The 25919-nt window shown below is 46.2% G+C and overlaps 1 protein-coding gene across 2 annotated transcripts; it reads left to right on the plus strand.

Annotated features, from left to right (window-relative positions):
- The first annotated feature begins 223 nt into the window (after positions 1-223).
- On the plus strand, positions 224-25552 carry TIMELESS (timeless circadian regulator). Of its 2 annotated transcripts, none has more exons than XM_019961019.2 (29): positions 224-361; positions 11730-11866; positions 12020-12173; positions 12481-12595; positions 12690-12752; positions 13059-13160; positions 13332-13487; positions 13733-13866; positions 14075-14162; positions 14453-14629; positions 14993-15210; positions 15458-15561; positions 15704-15873; positions 17617-17751; positions 17859-18010; positions 18937-19034; positions 19126-19246; positions 19355-19556; positions 19826-19971; positions 20590-20675; positions 20768-20885; positions 20974-21056; positions 22186-22328; positions 22540-22714; positions 22796-22864; positions 22985-23103; positions 24280-24541; positions 24671-24763; positions 24916-25552. In XM_019961019.2, exons 2-29 carry the CDS (start codon positions 11782-11784, stop codon positions 24987-24989), a joined length of 3642 nt encoding a protein of 1213 aa, XP_019816578.2. In that variant the 5' UTR covers positions 224-361; positions 11730-11781; the 3' UTR covers positions 24990-25552. The 2 variants fall into 2 exon arrangements, with proteins under 2 accessions (XP_019816578.2, XP_019816577.2); XM_019961018.2 differs by lacking the exon at positions 224-361 and adding an exon at positions 413-719.
- Positions 25553-25919: the final 367 nt, after the last annotated feature.

Consider the following 25919-nt stretch of genomic DNA (forward strand, 5'->3'; position numbering starts at 1 on the left):
ACTTGACTAGGAGAAGGGGAAGAATATTTGTAAATTCACCTCTATTCGCACTTAGATCCAAATGATCATAAGTCAGCAGGAAATCCATTGCGCTGTGAGCTCGGGCTCAATATAAGGGATCGACTCAGATAAAACAATACTTGTACTCGCTTCTTTTTTTTTAACTTCATCACCAACTCCCCCGGCCGCTAAGGGTCACATGGACCAGCCTGGCTCGCCCCGCCCTCGCTCCCGACGTAGGCAGGGTCTGGTCCGACGTAGGCAGGGTCTGGTCCGACCCACACTGGTGGCGGGAAAAGCAGCGGAACTGTGCTTAACAGCTGCTGGCTCCGCGGGGATCTTGAGGAGCGGCGGGGAGCGGGTGAGTGAGTGTGTGGGCAAGAAGGCTCTAAGTGGACTGCGTCCCTTCGTAGCCACGGGGGCTCTCCTGGGAAGCGCGGAGTCCCCTTTCCCGCCGCCTGGTTTAAAGGCAGGGGGCGGGGCGCGCGCGTTAGGTGCGCACGCGCAATTCCCAGTCGTGTCTCCTCTGTGGGTGTCCGGGCGTTTCCAACTCGCCTGGGACTCCCCCTTGTTCTCCCGAGGTCACTCCGCACGGCCTGGTCCGCCCGCGGGGGTGCGGCTGTGATGGAAAGGGGCTTGGAACCTTTACTATAAGACAGAAGCTTCCCAGGAATTTCCGCTTCTGAACTTCCCATCCAACTCAGACCCGAAAAAAACAGGTGTGCAACTTGGTGGTCAGCAGGAGCCGGGATCCAGTGGTCACTTGACTTAAATCTTGAGTTTTTATAAAATGTATTTCTCATTCCCTTCTGACCTTTCCCTTGGTAGACTTATGGAGGTTACAGTCTCTGCTTGGGTTTGTTAGCTGGACCATCAGCCGTTAATTAAGCTCCTTCGCCTGAGTATCTCAATTCTTGGCCCTTCGTGCTGCCACTCATAATTACCTTTATAAAAAGTCAATCTGGTCATTTCAGATTACTTTTAAAACTCCTCTTTGGCTGCCCACTGTCAAGTTTAAATCCTTAGGTGGTGGGTGTCCAGGCCTTTGGCAGTCTGACTCTGACTCAACTTGTTTTCTAAAGGTTCTTATCATTTTTTTTTCCATCTCATGCAGTTGAATCCCAGCCCTGTGGAAAGCGTGTCTGTATTGTGTCTTTCATGCTTTGATACTTGTGCTCCAGCTGTTCCCTGAACTTGTTCTTACCACTTCTCTGCCAAGTGAGCTTCTCTTTCAGAAGCGAACTCAACTGTCCCTTTGAAAACCTCTCTTTCCAGCCCTCCTAGGCCAAAGTAGTCACTTTTTCCTTTGTGTTCCTGAAGTATTTTACCTCCTTCTGTATAGGACGGGCTTCCCTGGTTACTCAGTGGTAAAGAATCCATCTGCCAGTGCAGGAGACACGGGTCCTATCCCTAGGTCCGGAAGATTGCCTGGAGAAGGAAATGGCAACCCACTCCAGTATTTTTGCCTGGGAAATCCAATGGACAAAGGAGCCTAGCAGGCTACAGTCTATAGGGTCCAAAAAGAATCAAACACAACTTCGCGACTAAACATTTTCTATGGCACTTATACAATTGAGTAAAGGGTTACTCACCTCCAACTGTGCACTGTGTTCAGTACCAGATGGACAGAGATGAATAGAACAGAGTTCCTGCCTTTAAGGAACTAGAAGGAACAGATGTGAGCCCTCTGCAGTTACAGGGTGCCAGAGAATTCCACCCTGGCTTCCTTACTCTGCTCACTTGGAATTGTCTTGAGTAAACTTCTCTACTTTCACAGCTTGACAGGCCACCTAACAACCTGATGCCTCCAAATCTCCAGCCCCACCCTCTACTCCGTCAACTTCAAAACTTGTTTTAGAAAGCATGTATTGACACTTATGTTGTGCTGGTCACAAAGATTTCTAGTCTCAAAGAGTTTATATTTTAGTGCAGGTAACAGGAGCTTGAATTAGAGTCACCCAAAGAGTGTTTTCAGAACACTCTTGTCCAAGCCCCACTCCCTGTAGATTCTGACTCACTAGACTCTGAAATTCAAAGGTGAATATGAAACAATTCCTGCCTTCAGGGAATCTAAGGCTAATTCAGGGAGATAGATGTTTTAAACAATCTATTTAAGTATTATGTACAACATGAACTACAGATGCCATGATGAAAGTCTGTTTATGGCACAAAGTAAACACAAAAGAGAGATACTTTTGTATGGAGAAACCAGGAGGAAGTGCCAGTTGGGCAGAGTTCTAAAAGGTGAGTGGATAGACTCTAGGTAGATGACAGAAGGGTGTTCCTGACAGAGGAGTGTCCTAGGAGAGAAGGTTAACTAACAGACAGATCATGAAGGACTTTGTATTGTACGCATTAGCGAATGCTGAAGGCAAACAATTCAAATAGTACTGAAGAGAAAGATAACTATTTATCCTGACCTAGGTCCCCCAGTTCTCCCCAGAGACAACTACTATAAATTTCTTATGTAGTCATTGAAAGGTTTTAAGCAGTGTGGTTAAATGGCCAGACCTGGTAACCGCATTATAGATAGATTTAAGAGAATGAGACTGGACACAGGGAAAGAGGCTAGGTAGCAGTTGAGTAATCTAAGCAAGAGATACTCAGGACCTGAAGCGAGGCAGTGGCAATGGGGATAGACAAGGGCCAGACAGAAGAGCATAAGGAAGTAAAATTAGCTTGAGTGAGTGACTCAAGGTATTTAGAATGACTTCTAGGTTTCTTGTGTGAATAACTGAGTAGATTCTGTCAGTTCCTGAGAAATCCAACAGAGAAGTAAAGACAACCAAGGGAAAAGATGTTCCATGTTGGACATATTAAGTGTGAGGATTTGAGAAGATGGAGATGGCTATTTGTGGGACTGGCACCAGCAAGTTCAAAGTGGCAGGAGATAACGGATTTGCTGGCTAATGGCTCAGAAATGGTAGTTGAAGATGTGGGAGTGGATGAGTTTGCCCAAGGAGCTGTGTAGAGTGAGACAGGAAGAGGACTAAAGGTGTAGGCTTAGGAGTCCCCAGTGGCCTAGTAGTTAGGATTCCAGGCTTTCACTACCATGTCCAGGGTTCAAGCCCCGACTGAGATCCCACAAGCCTTGCAGCCATACATACATAAAAAGGTGCAGGCCTAAGGACCATCATCACTTGAGGAGAGGAGGAACAGCCAGTATGGGTTTGAGGAAAGTTTTGGTTTTTTGATTTTCACTTTATCGGATTTTCCCTCCTCCTAAGATGAAAGAGCTTTGAGCAACTTACACGAGAATGGAGCCAGTATAAAGAGAATGTTGGAAACAAATGAGGAAGAACCAACTGAGGGATAAGAAGTGATTGATCAAGGATTTCCCTGGCGGTCCAGTGGTTAAGACTCTGAGCTTCCAGTGCAGGGGGTGCAGGTTCAATCCCTGGTCGAGGAACTAAGAGCCCACATGGCATGGCCAAACAGTTAAAAAAGGAAGAAGTGAGAAGTGATTGAGCTGTTACAAATGGAGAGCTTAGATTCGAAGCAAAAAAGTCACTGAGGGCATTTGAAATATGTTTGTTTTTCAGCTTGGGTGGAGAGAATTGAGAGAGTTCATTTCTGATTTCTGTTGTTCTGAGAGGAAAGGACCAGAGACACCAGCTGAGAGGTGTGGGAAGCAGTGGAGTAAAAGGATTTAAGGGTAATGGGTGAAAGTTAGAAACAGCTGTTCTCCAGAAGGAGAAGAGGGAGAGGACCAGGAATACTAAGGATGCTGGGTCAGGCTGAAGGCCTGTTCAGGTTGAAGCCCACATTTGTTGTGTATCATTGTGTGGGGTGGTTTGGTTTCCTCCAGCAAATCGTAGTCTAGATTTGAATCTAAGAGCCTGGAAAGTAAATGGTTGCATTGATCTGAGGCTGGGATCTTTTGTAGAGTGAATGCAATAAAAGGAAAAAAGATTGAGACTTTACAAGAGTTATGTGTAGTGATACAATAGTAGGATATGTGCTCCTGCATGTTCTACCCCAGTCTGATCATTTTATTTTTCAGCTTAGAAATCTTCAATTAGTCCCAGGCTTCTATTCTAAATCCTTAAATTGATTGTCAATAAGTTTTCCCATAAAGCCAGTTCCAACCCTCTTTTTCGTTGCTCTCCTGTTAAGCTCCTTTATTCATAGTGGTTCCCTCTCTGCTTTTGCTCTGGAAGATTCTCTGCTTAAATTCCCCTCCTCCCAGCTGCCTAAATTCTAAGGCAGCCTTCAAAGGCCCAGTTCTAATCACCCTTCTCTGACAAAACCTCCTTGACAAAACCTCGGTCTACTTCAGCCTGAAAAGAGCCCTAGTTTTTCAGAATTTTTTTTCAATATCACTTATTTAGAGCTTGTACTAACTTGCCTTTTATAGTGTTTTCTCTATATTAGATGAGTTTTATTTGTGCAACTAAATTCCTTAAATATCTTCAACACCTCAGCCACTGCACCTGCACAGCCGTGACTTTTGCCTAAGGCTCTTTGTAAGCACTTAATGACTAACTATAGGGTCCAGTAGATGGAGAGGAAATTAATATTTTGAGAAGTCTTTGTACTCAGCACTCAGTAAATATCAGTTTGATATCAGTGCTTCTCAGACTTTTTTGGTCAAGGACCAGGATTTTTCCTCTCCCAAGCTATTGCGGATCAATGCTTTCTCCCCCTCCCACTACCAACTTTATCGTGATATAATTGATATATAAAGAACTGTTTTAAAATAGTGGGACTAGGAACTTATATGGCAGTCCAGTGGTTAAGACTATGTGCTTCCAATGCAGGGGACATGGGTTCAATCCCTGGTCAGGTAACTAAAATGCCACATGCTGCGTGGCGCTGTACCCCACCCCCTACACATACAAATGTAACTTTAAAATTAATTAATGAATTTAAAAAGTAAAATAGTAAAACTTGAATAGTGTTATTAGAAAAATTAAATTACTAGAGAAGTAACATAAAAAAAGATGTACAGAATAGAGACATTTTTACTATTAGCCCATGGGATCACAAAGAGTCAGACACGGTTGAATGACTAGCACTTTCACGTTTTTCACTATTAGATTCAACATACATCAGCTCTGTCAGATTGCTATAAGACGTCCTAAATGCTTATGCTTTGTTTTCGTACTAATCTTGATGCAGACAGCTAACAGTTTGGACCGCCAATGGTCCACTGCTGCACAGATGACTTGAGTTCCATGACCTCATTTGAACCACCCCCTACTTGTTTTTCTTAGTGTACCAATAAGAAAACTGAGGTTTAGGTTAAGCCACATGCTGAAGATCACCACTTTAGTCCTGGACAGAACTGGAATTCAAATGCCAAGTGTCATTTTGTTCATACTGCTGCTGCTGCTAAGTCGCTTCAGTCGTGTCCGACTCTGTGCAACCCGACAGGTGGCAGCCCACCAGGCTCCGCCGTTCATACTAGTGCTACTCAAAGCTGCTTCTTGGAGCAGAGTGGGTTTGGGGCCAAAGTTTTTGTTTGGTTTTGTTTTCAAGAAGTGTGTTAATTTTCTATTTTGAATTACAAGCATTTTTAATCTTTTATCCTTTGTTTTCCTTTGGGTCTTGCATTTTGAGGCCTGCAAGTATTAATTTCAGATGATTATTGCCTCATCTCAACTGCTTAGTACTCAGCTGAGTGGGAAACTTAACTAACATTCCTTTTAAATGTCCAGGTCTGCTTTGTCTAAGGTGTTTGATAAAGTTCTCATCTGTCTATGATGAAATGTGAAAATACAGCATAATGAGTTTTTTAATAAAATCAAATATATTAAAAAAAATAAATAAAATCAAATATATTAAATTCAAAGGACTATTTTATCCTGGGATTTTTGTCCTTGTTAGGTGTTCATGGAGGGTTTTTTTTTGGTGTTTAAATACTGAAAACAGAATGTGTAGTAATTGTGTGAGTGTTTTTATAATAGCTGTTTGGAGACACAGTTCACATACCATAAAATTCACCCTTTTAAAATGTACAATTCACAGAGATGTGCAACAGTTACTGCTGTCTAAGTTTAGAACATTTTCATCACTCAAAAAAGAAGCCATGAACATGACTCCTAGCAATCGGCCCCATTCCCCCCTCTCCCCCAGTCCCTGGCAACCAGGGACTTTATAATACTTATAATATTATATTATAATAATAATATATATTATAATAATATTATAATACTCTATAATACTTTATATCTGTATGGATTTACCTATTCTGAGTATTTCACATAGATGGAATCGTACAATATGTGACCTTTTGCATCTGATATCTTCACAGAACATAATGTTTTCAAATTTCATCCACATTGTGGTATGTATCAGTACTTCATTCCTTTTTATTGTCAAATAGTATTCCATTGTATAGATATACCACTTTTCGTTTATTCATTCATCAGTTGATGGACACTGGGGTTTTTAACATTTTGGCTGTTACAAATAATGCTGCTTGAACAGTTGTGTGCATTTTTTGGGTGGACATACATTTCATTTCTCTCAAATGTGTACCTATGAATCGGAGAATGCAAAGGCAACCCACTCCAGTACTCTTGCCTGGAAAATCCCATGGACAGAGGAGCCTGGTAGGCTGCAGCCCATGGGGTCGCTAGGACTCGACTGAGTAACTTCACTTTCACTTTTCACTTTCCACTTTCATGCATTGGAGAAGGAAATGGCAACCCATTCCAGTGTTCTTGCCTGGAGAATCCCAGGGACGGGAGAGCTGGGTGGGCTGCTGTCTATGGGGTCGCACAGAGTCGGACAGGACTGAAGCAACTTAGCAGCAGCAGCAGCAGCATACCTACGAATGGAATTCCTGGGTCCTATGTTAACTCTGTGTTTAACATTTTGAGGAATTGCTAAACCAATTTCCACAGCAACTGCACTGTTTTATAGTCCTCTACCAGCAAAAATGAGGTTTGTGTGCCCGTATTTTTTTTTTTTTTAATGTCCTTAAGTTACAAAATTTAAAGACTGAAACCTTGGGTTCAGATCAGATCAGATCAGTCGCTCAGTCGTGTCCAACTCTTTGCGACCCCATGAATCACAGCACGCCAGGCCTCCCTATCCATCACCATCTCCTGGAGTTCACTCAAACTCACGTCCACTGAGTCAGTGATGCCATCCAGCCATCTCATCCACTGTTGTCCCCTTCTCCTCCTGCCCCCAATCCCTCCCAGCATCAGAGTCTTTTCCAATGAGTCAACTGTTCGCATGAGGTGGCCAAAGTACTGGAGTTTCAGCTTTAGCATCATTCCTTCCAATGAACACCCACGGCTGATCTCCTTCAGAATGGACTGGTTGGATCTCCTTGCAGTCCAAGGGACTCTCAAGAGTCTTCTCCAACACCACAGTTCAAAAGCATCAGTTCTTTGGCGCTCAGCTTTCTTCACAGTCCAACTCTCGCGTCCATACATGACCACTGGAAAAACCATAGCCTTGACTAGACGGACCTTTGTTGGCAAAGTAATGTCTCTGCTTTTGAATATGCTATCTAGGTTGGTCATAACTTTTCTTCCAAGGAGTAAGCGTCTTTTAATTTCATGGCTGCAGTCACCATCTGCAGTGATCTTGGAGCCCAAAAAAATAAAGTCTGACACTGTTTCCACTGTTTCCCCATCTATTTCCCATGAAGTGATGGGACCAGATGCCATGATCTTCGTTTTCTGAATGTTGAGCTTTAAGCCAACCTTTTCACTCTCCACTTTCACTTTCATCAAGAGGCTTTTGAGTTCCTCTTCACTTTCTGCCATTAGGGTGGTGTCATCTGCATATCTGAGGTTATTGATATTTCTCCCGGCAGTCTTGATTCCAGCTTGTGTTTCTTCCAGTCCAGCATTTCTCATGATGTACTTTGCATATAAGTTAAATAAGCAGGGTGACAGTATACAGCCTTGACATACTCCTTTTCCTATTTGGAACCAGTCTGTTGTTCCATGTCCAGTTCTAACTGTTGCTTCCTGACCTGCATACAGATTTCTCAAGAGGCAGGTCAGGTGGTCTGGTATTCCCATCTCTTTCAGAATTTTCCACAGTTTATTGTGATCTACACACTCAAAGGCTTTGGCATAGTCAATAAAGCAGAAATAGATGTTTTTCTGGAACTCTCTTGCTTTTTTCGATGATCCAGCGGATGTTGGCAATTTGATCTCTGGTTCCTCTGCCTTTTCTAAAACCAGCTTGAACATCTGGAAGTTCACAGTTCACGTGTTGCTGAAGCCTGGCTTGGAGAATTTTGAGCATTACTTTACTAGCATGTGAGATGAGTGCAATTGTGCGGTAGTTTGAGCATTCTTTGTCATTGCCTTTCTTTGGGATTGGGATGAAAACTGACCTTTTCCAGTCCTGTGGCCACTGCTGAGTTTTCCAAATTTGCTGGCATATTGAGTGCAGTACTTTCACAGCATCATCTTTCAGAATTTGAAAGAGCTCAACTGGAATTCCATCACCTCCACTAGTTTTGTTCGTAGTGATGCTTTCTAAGGCCCACTTGACTTCACATTCCAGGATGTCTGGCTCTAGGTGAGTGATCACACCATTGTGATTATCTTGGTCGTGAAGATCTTTTTTGTACAGTTCTTCTGTGTATTCATGCCACGTCTTCTTAATATCTTCTGCTTCTGTTAGATCCCTACCATTTCTGTCCTTTATCGAGCCCGTCTTTGCATGAAATGTTACACCCTTGGTATCTCTGATTTTCTTGAAGAGATCTCTAGTCTTTCCCATTCTGTTGTTTTTGTGTCTTTCTTTGCATTGATCCATTAGTCTCCCTGAATTTAAAAAAAAAAAAACAAAAAACTTAAAGACTCATCCATGAAATCCAAAAGTTTGGGAACTACTGCCTTATACCAGTCTGTATTTTAAAACAAAGCAAACGAAAACCACCAAAAAACCCTATCCAGAAGGTCATCAATAAAAAGAAATGATGAGAACTAACTGCTGACTGTTGAATAAAGTTATAGAACTGCCTTTGCATGTTGATTTTTCTCCAGCATAAAAGGCTTGTGTATCTTAAAGCAGTTTGCAATTACAGGGTCATTTGGCAGACATTTCCTAAATACTGTGCCTGGGCCCGTTTTCCTCAGCCCCTGGAGTTTCTGAATATTTGGATCGGGCCTAAGCAGACGTTCTAAGATGGTTTGGATTTTTTGTGTTTGTGCCTCATGTGGTGGCATGCAGGATCTTAGTTCCCCAACCAGGTATCAAACTTAGACCCCCTGCTTTGATCAGAGTCCTAACCACTGGACAACCAGAGGGGTCCCTCTAAGGTGGCTTTGAAGTGCAACCTGGTTCAAATGACTGCAGTCATTCTGGGTATATGTTAATTGGGTATAATACCAATTGAGGGTATAATGTTAATGCTTTTACTTGCATACTTGCATGTTTTGTTATTTCTAAGATATCTTTTTCAAGGGAAAAAAAAAGAATTTCCTGTCTTCTTTTCTATTGATTCTTGGCAATCGTTTCAAGGAAAAAAGAATTTCCTTTCTTCTTTTCTATTGGTTCTTTAGCAAGCCAGAATGCTGGTTTTACTGTTTTGCCTTTATTGTGGGTCAAAGAGGGAGCATTGGGAAAATTATTTTCAAAGTAGAAAACATGAAGGAGAATAAAGGACTCAGATTGAAACAAAGATAAATTAAAGGCTTGTATGGGGACTTCCCTGGTGGTCCATTGGTTAAGAATCCGGGACTCGGTCCCTGGTCTGGGAACTAAGATCCCACCTGCCCAGACAACTAAACCTGCACACCTCAACAAAAGATCCTATGTGCTGCAACTAAGACCTGCTGCAGCCAAATAAATAAAAATGTTTAAAAAAGAACATTTAATAGAGAAGAAAAGAGATATTCTAGATAATTATAACATAAAGAAGTGTTCAGTGCTGGAGGAGGCAGTCCATTTAGAATGACATGTGCTGTCAGAACCTGCCCTGCTGTAGATGCCTGTCCTCGTGAGGAGTTGGGTGGCATTGAGCTGGATTGTGAATGTCAGATAGGCTTAGAACTTTTGGAGTTAAGGGAGATAGACTTTCCAGAAGGTGGGAGCAAGGTTTGGAGAGTGCAAGGCGGGGCTCTATGTCTAAGAATGTGTATGTTTATGTTCCTGAGCTGGAGGGTTAGAGAGCCAGAGAGGCAGCTAAGGCATGGATCTAGGAAGTGGTGGGTTGGGCAGGTGTGTGTGATGTAGATCACATAAGACAGATAATCAGATTCTAAGTGGTCTAGGAGAGAAAGAACAGGCCACACAGACTAGGTGATAAGTAGCTTCTATTTAATCAAATGAAAAGAGAGTGAACTATAAGTTTTCTGTCCCTGGCTGATTTTTTAATGGTATGTTTCCACCAGTGGGGGCTTCCCTGGTGGCTCAGACAGTAAAGAAACTGTCTGCAAGGCAGGAGACCTGAGTTCAGTCCCTGGGTTGGGAACATCCCCTGGAGAAGGGAATGACTACCCACTCCAGTATTCTTGCCTGGAGAATTCCATGGACGGAGGAGCCTGGCGGGCTACAGTCCATGGGGTTGCAAAAGAACTGGACATGACTGAGTGACTAACACACCAGGGAAGGGAAAGCAGCAGCCTAGAGAAATAACCCAGTTACATAAACGCAGGGATACAGCACCAGGCATCAAACTTTGGTCCTTTGGACATGCCCATTTCCTGTGGGGGATCAGGGGTGGAGTTGGGCTAGAGGTACATATGGAACCTCTGTGGGACATATGGGAAAGGTCTTTTTAGAGGAAGCTGAGAGTATGGCTGAATGTGATAAGGGGACAAGATTGATGGATATTCCCGTGTATGTGTTTGTGTGTTACTAGTGTCAGGTTCTGAAACATCCAGGACCTGTACCTACTTGATTATCTGATGCAGATTTAAAGACTTTTGTAAAGCAGGGCATGCTTCTGAAAAGGAAGATGGTCCTTCTGTGCAGAGGGACAAGAAGTTTAACTAGTTCCTATTTACTTCTTTTCTTGTCCACCCTGTTAGGTGCTGGCTTCTCCTGAGATCATCAAAACTTATGAGTAACTTTGGGGAGGAGAGTGAAGGAACTTTCTCTGCACAGCCCTAAGGTCTTAGAAGCCTTCGGGCTCCTGGGATATATCAGATCCTCAGTGGGATCACCTCACAGTCACAGCTGGGTTTTCTCAGTTCTTGTACAGAAGAGCCATAACTGTGTGTGGAAGGGGACTGGGGCTGGCAATTTTAAGGGAGAGGAAAGCTCGTTCCCCTCATAGAGCTGCAGAGCTTTCTCAGGGTGAGAGTCTCGGTGATGATGCCCTTCACTAACCAGCCTTTCTTTCTACTTCATCATCTAGACTCTGAAACATACAGTTTCAGACCCAGGTTGAGGATGCATGCATGCTAAGTCGCTTCAGTCATGTCTAACTGTTTGCGACCCCATGGACTGTAGCCCACCAGGCTCCTTTGTCCATGGGATTCTCCAAGCAAGAATACTGGGGCCCAGGGATCAAACCTGTCTCTCTTATGTCTCCTGCACTGCTAGGCAGGTTCTTTACCATTAGCCCCATCTGGGAAGCCGCAGTTTAGAGGATGGGATGGCTTAATTCTTAGGCTTGGAGCCTCCTTGGTTGAAGCCTTAACTTAAAGCTTTCCCTGAGACTGGGAAAAACACTGTTGGTGCTGATGGAAGTGAAGCATTTGAGGATTTTGTTCAGAATACCCAAAGCATCGGGGCCTGCGCGCTCCCCTCTCCCTTTTATGGGGAGGAGCCACATTTGTTATCTTTCCTTGTCTCTGTAGGCCTCGTCATTTCTGTGTCCCTTGGTTCATCCACTGATGTGTGGACTTGAGCATGATGAATTGTGAACTTCTTGCCACATGTAGTGCCCTTGGGTACTTGGAGGGAGACACTTACCACAAGGAGCCAGATTGCTTAGGTGAGTCCTTTTTTGAGGAAACAGATTAAAAAAGAAAAAAACTTACTTGAACCGAGATCTTTTGAATTTCTCAAGCCATGGGTATGAAGGGCACATGGACCTGGGTGGAGCTTCTTCCCTGGATCCATGTAAGTGTTTATTCTGTCCCTGAAGAGAGTGTGAAGGACTTGATCCGCTACTTGAGGCACGAGGATGAGACACGGGACGTGCGGCAGCAGCTGGGATCGGCTCAGATCCTGCAGAGTGACCTCCTGCCCATCCTCACCCAGCATCGCCAGGACAAGCCTCTTTTTGATGCTGTTATCAGGTTGATTCCCCAGCTTTTTTTTTTAATTGAAGTATGTTTGATTTATAATACTGTGTTAATTTCTGCTGTACAGCAAAGTGACTTAGTTATACACACGTATATATATGTGTATATATATACACACATTGTTTTTTATATTTTCTTTCATTATGGCTTATCATAGGATGTTGAATCTAGTTCCCTGGGCTATGCAGCAGGATCTCATTGTTGCTTCCTCCGATTTTTAAGGTTTATCATGTGCTAGCCTTTGGTGTTGGTGCCTGGTGAGGAAACTTAACAGCTTCTCCCTCCTTCATGATCTCCCTAGGCTGATGGTGAACTTGACACAACCAGCCTTGCTCTGTTTCGGCAGCGTGCCCAAGGAGCCCAGCTTCCGGCACCACTTTCTGCAGGTGCTGGCATACTTGCAGGCTTACAAAGAGGTGAGGTTTTACCCCAGAGTCCCTGGGGCAGAATTGGGGGCAGTGGGAATGGAGAAAGTGGAGGCTACTTAAGGTCTACTCCCCTATTTCATAGGCCTTTGCCAGTGAGAAGGCATTTGGGGTCCTCAGTGAAACTTTGTATGAGCTGCTGCAGCTGGTGAGTCTCCGCTTCCCAAGATGCCAGGCTGAGGGGTGGGGGGGTGGGGGTGAGGGGTACAGTTAGCGCCATGCTCCTCCTCCGCACAGAGCCCCAGGCAGGGCATTATCATGGAGATATGGCCCCAATCCCTGGGGTACAAGTCCAATCCACCGCACTGAGTCTGCTGCCTCAGGACTGCTTGAACACTTCCTTTCCTTTCTTTTTAATCCTGACCCTTCTCTGTGCCTCTGTCCCTCTGTCAGGGTAGGGCCCTCCCGCTTTCCCCAGGGAGTCTCTTCCTCTATCTCTCCTTCTTCTGACCAGGGCTGGGAGGAACGCCAGGAGGAAGACAACTTGCTGATTGAGCGGATCCTGCTGCTGGTCAGAAACGTCCTCCATGTCCCCGCCGACCTTGAGCAGGAGAAGGTGATCTGGGGTTGTCTGAGTTCTCATGCTTGGTTAGGGTGAGCAGCCCCCTTTTCCACTGTTCTGTCCTCTGACCTTGGTGGGGGGCACTTTGGTCAAGGAAGGAGTTGAAGAACCTCAAGGCAGGGCAGGAGAACTGACTGAGTGCCCCCTTTCCACCTCACTGCTCAGCGGATTGACGATGACGCCAGTGTGCACGACCGGCTTCTCTGGGCAATCCACCTCAGTGGCCTGGATGACCTGCTCCTCTTCCTGGCCAGCTCACCTGCGGAGCAGCAGTGGAGCCTCCATGTGCTGGAGATCATCTCCCTTATGTTTCGTGACCAGGTGAGACCCTGACCTGTTGCCGCCAACCCTTCCCTCGTGTCCTTTTCTGCTGTGCGGCCAGAATTGCTCTTGAGTCATGACTGAAATGTCTGGGGAAGGCAGGAGACTTGTGGAGTAGCCATGTCTTAGGTACAGGGTCCCACCAACAGCCGTATTTTCGTTCACTCTTTCTGTCCCCCCAGGAGGTAAACTCAGAATAGGGAATGACTACCCTCCTGACTCGTCCCTTCTTGTTCTAAATTCAGAACCCTGAGCAACTGGCAGGAGTAGGGCAGGGACGCTTGGCTCAGGAGCGGAGGACAGATGTGGCAGAGCTGGAGGTCTTGCGCCAGCGAGAGATGGCAGAAAAGAAGACTCGAGCCCTGCAGCGAGGCAACAGGTGAGTGGCAGAGAGCCGCTCTACCCGTGTTCCTGTTCCTGCACCGCAGAATGTCAGGGCTCGGGCCAGACACTGGGTCACAGTGGTGACCAGAGAGCACTTTGCGGTTACAGCACGCTCTGATGTGCTGCTGAAAGAGTGAGGACGGAGCTTCCACAGAATTGAGGAGTCACCCTGGAGGTTTTTTGTTTTTTTTTTTCTTCTGCAGGCATTCTCGGTTTGGGGGTTCCTACATCATCCAGGGCTTGAAATCCATTGGGGAGAGGGACCTTGTATTTCATAAAGGTCTCCACAATGTGAGTATGGTCCTGTCGGGGCGGTTGGGGGTACATTGTAGAGTAGGGGGCCTACAAAGGGTAAACATCTCTGGAGGTAAAGCTGTCTCTGTTCTTGGGCTTAGAAAGTTAGAGACGTAGGAGGCATAGAGTTTTGGCAGTGTCTTTACAGGCATCTTCACTTAGTACTAGCGGGAGAGAACCTTCTATAAGTTTCTTCTGAGAAAACTAAAGTACCAAGGATGTGGAAAGAGCTGCCAGGGAAGGAGGTGTTCAGAAGTAATTCTGATCCCCTCAACCTCTACCCCCAGCTCCAAAACTATACTTCTGATTTGGGAAAGCAGCCCCGACGGGTGCCTAAACGTCGCCAGGCTGCCCGGGAGCTGTCCATCCAGCGCCGCTCTGCCCTCAACGTGAGACTCTTTCTTCGGGACTTCTGCTCGGAGTTCCTGGAAAACTGTTACAACCGGCTCATGGGCTCGGTGAAGGTGAGAGCCTAGGAAGGATGGAGCACAGAGTGACTCCGGCCGCAGTGAGGAGAAGAGCAGGCTGGTGAGAAGCCCATGGGAAGCTAGCCAAAGACCATGGACTAGTAGGTGGGAAGGGTGTAGGGTGCTCCTGAGACATGGTGATGAAGTCAAGAGGGAGTGGGTTATTGATGGACAAAAAAGACTCTATAGAGTAGTTGCCCCAGAGGAAAGGGAAGGGAATGTGGAGAGGATAAGAGAAGGATGGAAATTAGGGTCCTAATATATTGTTACAGTGATGTCCAGGATCCACCCGGTCGCAGTAGGACAGGAGGAAGTGGGAAGCCCTGAGGTCACGGAGTGATCTGTTTTTCCTGGACATAGGACCACCTGCTTCGGGAGAAGGCTCAACAGCATGACGAGACCTACTACATGTGGTCCCTGGCTTTCTTCATGGCCTTCAACCGAGCTGCCTCCTTCCGGCCAGGCCTGGTTTCTGAGACGCTCAGTGTCCGCACCTTCCACTTCATTGAGCAGAACCTCACCAACTACTATGAGATGATGCTGACCGACCGCAAGGAAGCCGTCTCCTGGGCACGCCGGTGAGCGGGAGGAGAACTGCGGTCAAAGTGGGCATCTTGGCCAGGTTGGGAATCGGAACGCCTGAATTCGGGATGATGCTTTCTTCCCTATTTCAGGCTTCAAGTGGTCAGGCTGGGGGCAAGGATGGGCTGGGTCATTCAGTTTTTGATGGAACTATTTTGGGAGGTGGGGGTGCAAAGGAGTGATACTGTTTCCATGAACCAAGGTCCTAAGCTGTCCTCCCTTTCACCTCTTTTCTTCTTGCAGGATGCACCTGGCTCTGAAGGCGTATCAGGAGCTGCTAGCCACAGTGAATGAGATGGATGTGTGCCCAGACGAGGCTGTGAGGGAGAGCAGCCGCATCATCAAGAGTGAGGCCTGGCCTGGCTGCTGGTCCCGCCTTCCCTGCCTCTCAACCCAAACCTCACCCTTCCCATCCCAGCTCCACCTGTCTCCCCCATCCCCAAGCTTTCCAGACCAATCCTTCCATCCCCTTCTCTTCTCTGTTTGCAGACAACATTTTCTATGTGATGGAGTACCGGGAGCTCTTCCTGGCTCTCTTTCGGAAGTTTGATGAGAGATGCCAGCCCCGCTCTTTCCTTCGTGACCTGGTGGAAACCACCCACCTCTTCCTCAAGATGTTGGAGCGGTTCTGTCGGACCCGTGGGAACCTGATGGTGCAGGTATGGGGTGGCCCAGGGGTGTAGAAAGAGCTGGAGGGAAAGGAGGAAGGGGAAAGCTGATCTGTTAGAAATACTCTCAGCTAAGGCCAAGAGTTTTGTTGGTGTTGCCATTGTGAGTTGGCCTTGTAAATTTCCTCTCATTCAGTTAATTCTTGATCTACCATAAATATCTTCATTCAGGAACCATTTATTAAACACCTGCTCTTTGCTAAAAGCACATAGACTCTGGCGGTCCATAATTTTAGGATTTAGTAATTATGCGGTGCTATTTCCTGGTTATTCTTCAGAAGCACTGTCGTGAGATAGAAAGGGCCTTACCTTACAGTAAAAATCAGATCTGGGGACTTGCCCAGTAGTCCAATGATTGAGACTCTGCACTCCCACTGCAGGGGGCCAGGGTTTGATCCCTGGTCTGGGAATTAAGATCCTGCATGCCATCTAGAGAACCCAAACATAGAAAAAGTCAGAGATCTGGGATTTCGTCCTGTATTAGTTACTGTTAGAATAACTCAAGCTGCTTGTGTGCGTCTCCAGGTCTTTAAAGTTGATTATAATATCTACCCATATGAGCCTGAAATGAAATAATAAATGAAAAATCTGGGACAAGAAGAAAACCTCAAGGAGTTTCTATCCTGAAGACACAAGGACTCTGCTTTATAAAAATTTTCCTATACTTCTATTTGCTGCAGCTTAAAACTTGGTCAGAAGTGAACTTGAAAGGGGCTGTGGTACCAGTGTACTCAGTCACTCAGTTGTATCCATTGCAACTCTTTGTAACCCCATGGACTGCAGCCCACCAGGCTCCTCTGTTCATGAGATTTCCCAGGCAAGAATACTGGAGAGGGTTGCCATTTCCTACTCTGAGGATCAAACCCAAGTCTCTTGCGTCTCCTGCATTGGCAGGTGGATTCTTTACCACTGCTCCACCTAGGACACTTGTAGTACCAATGAGACTTTTCTAAAAGGCCTTTTTACACTCAGAACTCTGTTGTATTCTCAGTACTGTATTGAGCGTTTGGTGTTTACTATGTCTCAGATGTTGTGCTAAGATTTTCCCATAATCCTCACAACACTAGGACACAGGCACAGAGTGGTTAAGCAACTTGTCCAAGGTCTTGCTAGTAAATGACCAGCATCCATACTTAAATCCTGACCTGCTGGAATCCAGGCTTATGCTCCTGACCTTTGGTGTGTTTTAAGTTCCTTGAATATAGCATGAATCTCATTAAGGACCTCATAACCCATCTTATTTACTCACAGCCATGACTTGGCGAGACAGGGTCAGGGTATTGACTTTCATTCTCCTGCTTTTCAGGAGGAAGAAAATCATGGTGTACTTTTGCAGAATGCTTTCCTTTTCACAAAGCCTTTTCATATAGAAGTTTTTGTCCTTATAGCAAATCTGTTTATTCTATAGACTTCTGCTTAAGGTGTCACTGCCCCAAGAAATGAGTCACGTGCTGTTCCTGTGTTTTGCCATGGCATTTTATGCTCAGCCACATTCTAGGTTTTATCCATGCTGTAGTGTTGTTTACCTACTTACCTGTTTCCCCCAAACTAGTGCCTCAAGGAGAAGGCAATGTGCTGGTCACTGCTGCTTACCCATTGCCATCAAGTAGCACATAGTGGTCACTCCATGAATGTCTAATTAATTCAGACCTCTGACTAATTAGTTCTCAGAGGACATTAATGGGAAAAGGCGTCTCTGGCTCTCCTGCTGTCCTCACAGTTCTTTCTCCATAGAACAAACGAAAGAAAAGAAAGAAGAAAAAGAAGGCCTTAGATCAGTCTGTTGCTTCTGGTAATGCCCCCTACAGCCCAGAGGAACTGGAGGCCATGTGGCCCTCCCTGGCCGAGCAGCTGCAGTGCCGTGCCCAGGTAAGTAGCTGCAGAAACCTTCTCCTGAGTCTAGTGCCCTGGACAGGCTGTCTTGGCATCCCCTCACCCCCACCACTGTTTCCATAGCTTTAATCATCCCTCTCTAGGATTCTGAGCTCAGTTTGGACTCTGTGGTTCCCTTTGATGCGGCCTCAGAGGTGCCAGTGGAAGAGCAGCGGGCAGAAGCCATGGTGCGGATCCAGGACTGCCTCCTGGCTGGCCAGGCCCCGCAGGCCCTGAGCCTCCTGAGGTCTGCCCGGTAAGAGCGCTGCATGCGCATCCTCCTGCATCCAGCCCCTGGGCTTTTGGGGGCAGAGAGTGGCTTTCACTGGGGCACAGGGTTCTCAGTCTTTCAAAGAGAGCAGTCCCCTCAAAAGTGCAAGAGCTCTGCATGGAACACTTGAGTCCTGGGAAGTTTTGGTTGGTTTATTAGGGAAGTTTGTTGTTTGTTTTGTTTCACTTTTGAAAAATATTAGCACAGTTAGTTGGGGGAAAAAATAGAGATAATTCTATGAGCCAAAGATAGCCATCATTAACATTTTGATGAGTTATCTTCCAGAGTATTCTCCCCCTCTGTGTTATATATAGACATATGCACCTTCTTTTACAAAATCAAAATATTATGATACTGATTTGTAGTATTTTTTTCAATTCTCAATATATTGTGAGCATCATTTCACATCAGATATATTTCTGCAATTGTTAATGGCTTTAAAACCCCATCATGTATATTTGTCCAACTAAATGTCATGCATTTAGATTACTTGCATTTTGTTCCTTTGATTTTCATGGCAGTGAGGCTTATGAGGGAAAATTTCCCTAGAGTCTTTGTTTCATCTTTGAGATGACAGTTTGCATTCTCTTTCCAGTTGGAAAATAAGTCTAAATTCCTTCTACTACTTCAAATTATAATTCAGATTCCCTCTGGTGAAAGTGTTAGTCACTCAGTTATATCTGACTCTTTGGAGCCCCATGGACTGTACCCCACCATACTCCTCTATCCATGGAATTCTCCAGGCAAGAATACTGGAGTGGGTACCCATTCCCTTCTCCAGGGAATCTTCCCAACCCAGGGATTGAACTGAGATCTCCCACATTGCAGGCAGATTCTTTACCATCTGAGCCACCAGAGAAGCCCAAATTCCCTCTGGCAAAAAGCCTTTTTTTTTTCTTTCTGTGTTCCAGGGAGGTGTGGCCAGAAAGAGATGTGTTTGGTGCTCAGGACATCTCCCCAGAGGAGGAGATCCAGCTACTGAAGCAAATCCTCTTGGCCCCGCTTCCCCGTGAGTCTCCATTTCCTTCTCATCACTCTCCTTCCCATGCTTCTCTAGTGCCAACGTCACAGATACCCGGTAATCCTCACTCTTTCTGTAGGCCAGCAGGGTCTGGAGGAACAAGGGGCGGAGGAAGAAGACGAAGAAGAGGAGGAGGAGGAAGAGTTAGAAGTGGTCCAGGTGTCGGAGAGAGAATTTAACTTTTTGGACTACCTGAAACGGTGCGCGCCCAGAGGATGGAGTTGGTGTCAGGGTGCAGACCGGGGTGCCATGCGGATGAGCTATATCTTTCTCATGCCTGCATCCTCTCGCTCCTTGTCTCGGTGCAGCTTCGCAAACTCAACCGTCCTCCGAGCCTACCTGCTGCTGCTGCGGAGCTACAAGCAGAACAGCGCCCACACCAACCACTGTGTGGTCAAGATGCTGCACCGGCTGGCCCATGATCTCAAAATGGAAGCCCTGCTTTTCCAGCTTTCCCTCTTCTACCTCTTCAATCGTCTGCTCAGCGATCCTGCTGCCGGGGCCTACAAAGTGAGGAAATACCAAAGAATGGGGGTCTGGAGGCCTAGGGACGTCCTGGGGTAAAAGGTTGAGAGGTGAAGTGCCCTGAGGGGTGTCAGGGCTGAGCCATGAGAGAACAGTGTGGATGTAGGCAGGCAGGTTGAGGGAGTTGCATGGGGAAGGATAGAAGAGGCCAAGCAAGGAGGGCCAGCTGGGGAACAGGTCTAGAGACGATACCTAGAGGCCCGTGTTGATGTACGTGTGGCCACGGGCCTGACAGCAGCCTCCCTCTCCCACAGGAGCTGGTGACTTTTGCCAAGTATATCCTGGGCAAGTTCTTTGCTTTGGCTGCTGTCAACCAGAAAGCCTTTGTGGAGCTGCTGTTCTGGAAGAACACTGCTGTGGTTCGAGAGATGACCGAGGGCTACGGCACCCTGGATGGCGGGTGAGCTTGAGGACAGCATGGTGGGCCTGATGGTGGGTGGTGGGGGCAACCCAGTACAGTGTGCCAGAGCTGGAGGACCTGGCAGATCAGGTGGCGTTGCCTTTTCCCTTTCATAGGCGAGAAAACAAGCCCCGAAGGTGAAGCTAATTTCACCTGTTAGCTAATTTCACCCAAGAGAGAAACTGGGATCGAGCCTAAATGTCCTGTCTACTCTAGTTTCCTTCTCCTTCACCGGCGTTCGAGGGGCGCTCAAAGTTGGGGGTCCACAGAGACTCTGTATGTGCCTTATACCAGGAAGTGCTGGGAAGCCATAAGGAAGCCCAGAAATGCCTGTCCTCTTTCTGAGTAGCTCAGCTCCTCTCCTTTCACTCTTCTCTCTCCTCCTAATACCCTCAGCCCCTGCAGTGTCAGGTTCCAGGGGCCCAACCTGGAAACTCTTAGTTTGATTTTGGGATTCTTAAGTAGAAGGAGAGTAAAAGGAAGGAGACACACCTTAGGCCTCCGCTGGCTGGCTGCTCTGAGGTACCTGGGTCACCCTTGCTCCTGTTAGAAGAGAAGGCCCTTGGTCTCCTCTTTCGGACCCAGCAGCCTCCCCAATCCCCTTCTTTCCCCACTCAGATCTTCTAGCCGCAGACTCCCTGGATGGAGCCCAGAGGAGGAGGCCCAGCTTCGGGAACTGTATCTTGCCCATAAGGATGTGGAAGGTATGAGGCCTTGAGGTCTGAAGAGCTTGAGGGAGGAAGGCAGCCAGAGCCCCGGGAGCCCCCTTCCCAGCGTCACCCCTCCTCCACCTCAGGTCAGGATGTGGTGGACACCATCTTGGCACACCTGAAAACTGCTCCTCGGACACGCAGGCAGGTCATCCACCATCTGGTGCGGCTGGGACTGGCTGACAGCGTCAAGGACTTCCAGAGGTAGCAGCACATGCTCTGGAGGGAACTGATTTGGGAATCCACCACACAGCCCCTGAGCGCCCCCTTCCACTGACACCTCCCTCAATAGGAAAGGAACCCAGATTGTGCTGTGGACGGAGGATCAGGAGCTGGAGCTGCAGCGGCTTTTTGAGGAGTTTCAGGACTCCGATGGTGAGTGAGGGGGAAGCTCAGGGAGCCTCTGAGAGGAGAGCCAAGCTGTCCATTTCTTTTCCTGCCGCTTCCTCTTCCCAACGAAGGCTTATTTTCTCCTTTCTGTCCACCTGCTCTATTTGTGGTGACGCGTTTGCTTGTTTTAAAGGTATTTTTTTTTTTTTAATTACATAAGTTACAGGTGTACAATTCACTATAGTATGGTTCACTGTAGTCACTAGTTTTTTTTATAGTCACTAATTCTTAAATTTTATGCTCCATTTATCATTGTTAAAAAAATATTGGCTATACTCCCCATGTTGTACAATACGTCCCTGCAGCTTATTTTATACCTAAGCTTGCAACTCTTAATCCCCTACCCCCGTATGGCTCCTCCCCCTTTCCCACTGGTAACCACTAATTTGTTCTCTATATCTGTGAGTCTGATTCTTTTTTGTTATATTCATTCTTTTTTTTTTTTAGAATCCACATATAAGTGATACCATATTTCTCTGTCTTAATTATTTCACTTAGCATCCTTATTGCCTCAAATGGCAAAAATTCATTCTTTTTTATGGCTGAGTAGTATTCCTGTATATGTTTATATTATTATTGTTGTTTAGTTACTAATTTGTACCTGACTTTGCAACCCTGTGGACTGTAGCCTGCCAGGCTCCTCTGTCCATGGGATTTCCCAGGCAAGAATACTGGAGTGGGTTGCCATTTCCTTCTCCAGGGGATCTTCCCTACCCAGGGATTGAACTCGAGTCTCCTGCGTGGCAGGTGGATTCTTTACTGTCTGAGCCACCTGGGAAGCTCTGTGTGTGTATTACATCTTCTTTATTCATTCGTCTGTTTATGGACACTTAGCTTGCTTTTATACCTTGGCAATTGTAAATAATTCTGCCAAGAACATTGGAGTATATGTATCTTCGAAGTAGTGTTTTTATTTTTTCTGGATATATACTCAAGAGTGGAATTGCTGGGTTATATGATAATTCTATTTGTAGTTTTTTGAAAGACCTCCATACTTTTTTTTTTTGTGGTGTCATTTTTGAGTGAATTGAGTTATCCCCTTTCCAAAGACTGCTCTCTGTTTCCTTTACTAGTCCCTTTACCCTGTTGCTCTTCACACTTTCTCTCTCTATAGATGTCCTGGGTAATATCATGAAGAACATTACAGCCAAACGCTCACGGGCCCGAATAGTGGATAAACTGCTGGCTCTGGGGCTGGTGGCTGAGCGGCGGGAGCTGTACAAGAAACGCCGGAAGAAGCTGGCACCCTTGAGCTTGGTAACAGTCTTACCCTGGCTCTGCCAGCTGGGCATGCCTCCCTCTCACCCCTCTCCCCCTGCAGTGCTCCTTAGAAGTAGCCCACCCAGATTCTTCCTGCTTCAGGCCCTTCTGAATAGGCCCCCCCAGTGGGGTAGTCAGGAACCAGAGGACTCCACACAGTTCCTTATCTTGTCTCCTTTGGTCCGTTTCTCACCCCAATGAATTGTAGCCTAATGAAGAGGAATCCTTGCACGATTTTTGCCAGGAAGATCTAGAAGAAGAGGAAAATGTGCCAGAGAAAGATAATGAAGAGGATGAAGAGAAAGAAGGCTCAGAAGCAGAGCAACCCCAGGGTGGCTCCGTCATTTCAGCTGAATACCTTGGGCAAAGTCTGCACCAGGAAGGTGAGGGCTTGGTTGGGAGAGATGTCTCAGATGGCGGGGTTGGTTGTATGGACCAGTTGTGAGTTTCCCACATTCCTTCAGGCTTTTCTGCTCCCCTCCTCTGGCTCCAGAACTGCCTCATCCGAGCAGCAGATGATCGGGAAGAGGCCGGTGAGTGAATAAGTGACGGATTCGGGAGGACTGGGGTCTGGAGGCTGCTGGGGACCTGCCATGGGATGGAGGGCCAGTTCTTTCTTCACATCTTCACCATGTGACTGGGTCGTATCCTAGGCTGCTCCCAGGCAGTTCCGTTGGTGCCACTGACAGAAGAAAATGAAGAAGCGATGGAAAATGAACAGTTTCAACAGCTGTTGCGAAAGCTAGGGGTTCGGCCTCCTGCCTCTGGACAGGTAAATACATCAGTTACGGCATCAGCCAAGCATGTTGTTGCCTCTTTAAGATACATCTCCTCGCTCCCTGTCATCTCTGACCATGACTCCTACAGGAGCTGTCCTGCTAATCTTCTCCTCGCCTATCTTCTCTTCTCCTAAGTCCATCTTCCACACTGCTTCCAAGTTATCTTTCTAAAATATAGTTTTGATTATATCACTCTCCTGATCAGAGCCCTTGGTGTTCCCCACTGTTTGCAGGACAAAGTCCACAGCCTTTGAGTGATGTATCTGGCCTTGGCCAAGCTTTGCAGCCTCACAATTGTGCCACCCAACACCTGCCTCACACTGTAGTCATCCTGAGCTACTTTCCATCCTCCAAACAGACTTTTTCATACCTGTAAACAGTCAATCATGCCAGTTCCCCCTACTGGAAGGTTCCAACCACATACACAGGTGGCCGATCACCCATCTTCCTGATGAACCATCCACCCGACGTTCAAGAGTTTTAATTTAGCTGTCACTTCCTCAGGAAAACAGTCTCTTTCACTCCTTCAACCACACTCCCTACCAAAATTCACCAGATGCTCAAGTCTCTAATATAAAATGGCATAGTATTTGTGTATAATCTTTGCATATAGTCTCTATAGATTACTTGTCATAACTAATACAATATAAATGCTATGTACATAGTTGTCAGTGTGCAGCAAGTTCAAGTTTTGCTTTTGGAACTTTCTGGAATTTTTCATTTCTTTCCCCAATGTTTTTGATCTGTAGTTGGTTAAATCCATGGATATGAAACCCGCAGATGCAGAGGGCCAACTGTAATCATTTTGGTGGCTGTGATTTGTTCGTTCCGTTAGTATTGCCCCAGTCCTGTGGTGTTACAGTACATTGTTATAGTAGATTGGTTCTTTATCCTGTTTAATTGTGAGATCCTTGAAAGCATGGATCATATCTGACTCACTTTTAGATCCCCAGAATCTATTCATTTACTTATGTAATTAGCAACTATATTCTCTGGCACTGTGCTAGACACTGGGCATAGGCTGGATTAATAAGCAGTGAGAGTTCACAACCCTTGTGGCGCGTCACCAATGTAGGCTCATATGTATTCAGTGATTAATGTCAAAATCTGGTGAGCTAGAGGCTTCTCCTTTCCCATTGCTCCTGCTTTCAACTCCTTTGCCCCTGTAGGAAACCTTCTGGCGAATTCCAGCCAAACTGAATCCCACCCAGCTCCGGAGGATGTCAGCTTCCTTGAGCCAAGCAGAGGAGGAGGAAAAGCTTCAGTTAGGATTAGAATCTAAGGTCCCTGGGGAGCCAGGCCTAGAGGAGGAGCACCAACAGGAAGAGGAGCATCAACAAGAGGAGGAGCATCAAAAGGAGCACCGAGCACATGCCCTGAGGACCCTCATGTTAGCCCGGAAAAAGGAAGCAGGCCTGGTGTCGCCAGAGGGTAATACCAGGACCACTTACCTATTGTATACTTCCTACGTGCTGGCCATATCAATCAAGAGGGTCTACAAGACTTCTGAGACTACAAGAACCTAGTTCCCTAATTTCATGCCTCTTGTGGTTGTTTCAGAGGAAGGGACCAGTGGTGGGAAAGAGCAGCTGATAATGGCACCCAAGAAGCGACAACTGCTGGACAGCGATGAGGAGCAGGAGGAAGATAAAGGTGGGAGCAGAAGTGGGGGAGTCCGGTCGGGACCTGCTTTTTCTTCTAACCTCTAGCACTCTTCTCTCCAGTCTAGAAGATAAATGCTACCATCCTCCTTCTCCATACATACTTAGATCTCCTCTCTCTTTTTATCCTTGTCATTCCCATAGCACCAGAGTTGGGAGTTCCAGGAATCCGGAAGAAGAAACGGTTTCAGATAGAGGATGATGATGAGAGCGACTGAAGATGCAGATGCCCAGGGCAGATAAACCCCATTTTTAGGTGGTGAATTTGAATCCGAGTTTGGAGGGGCATACAGGACCTGGAAACCCCTCTTACTGGACAGCAGCTGTGGAGCCCCGGACTTCCCCATGGATTTAGAGTCCAGGAAGTCCAGGCAACAGTGTTGGCCTCCTGTTATTTCTTCCTTCTCCCAGTTTTATCAGGGTGCCTCAGTAGCTCTCTGGAGACTTATTCCTCTTCTTTGGTTTTAATAGCACTCCCTGGTAAAGGAGAGGTGTGAATGAAATATAGAAGGCACCTTGGACCCCCCTTAGTGGTCTGTTGTTTTGGCTTTCTGCTGGAGGTGGGTCCCAGCACTAGATGGGGAGTCTTGTGACATGAAGAGTGTGGGTGTTGCAGCATTTTAAAAAGGCTCCCATTCTCATATTCTTTCCTGTAATCATCTTCGAAACACCAGATTGAGCCCAGTTCTTGCCACTGAAGTAAGGCTGAGATGCAGTATTCTTCAGATGATGAATACATTTGGTTGGTGTTTGGCAGCGAATTAAACATGTAAAATGTAAAGTTGCCAGTGTTGATCTGACTTACCAATCTAAATACCCTAACCCTCCACCTGCATCTTTGTGAAAGAACTTTTAACTGTTAGGTTTAAAAGAAACCATCAGCCTTCCTTTTTCTCTTGCTTTCCCTACAAAAGATGCAAAAATATTCTTACCTCAAGATCAAAGGATAAATAGGATAAATCTTTAGGGTTAAAACAATATGCATCAGAACAGGCACATGAAAAAATGCTCAATGTTGTTAATCATCAGAGAAGTGCAAATTGAAACCACAATGAGATATCACCTGATACCTACCAGAGTGGCTGTCATCAAAAGGACCATGGATAATAAATGTTAGTTATAGAAAAAAGGGAACCCTTGTACAGTGT

The sequence above is a fragment of the Bos indicus genome, chromosome 5 (genome assembly GCF_029378745.1).
Source record: "Bos indicus isolate NIAB-ARS_2022 breed Sahiwal x Tharparkar chromosome 5, NIAB-ARS_B.indTharparkar_mat_pri_1.0, whole genome shotgun sequence".
Lineage (NCBI taxonomy): Eukaryota > Metazoa > Chordata > Mammalia > Artiodactyla > Bovidae > Bos > Bos indicus.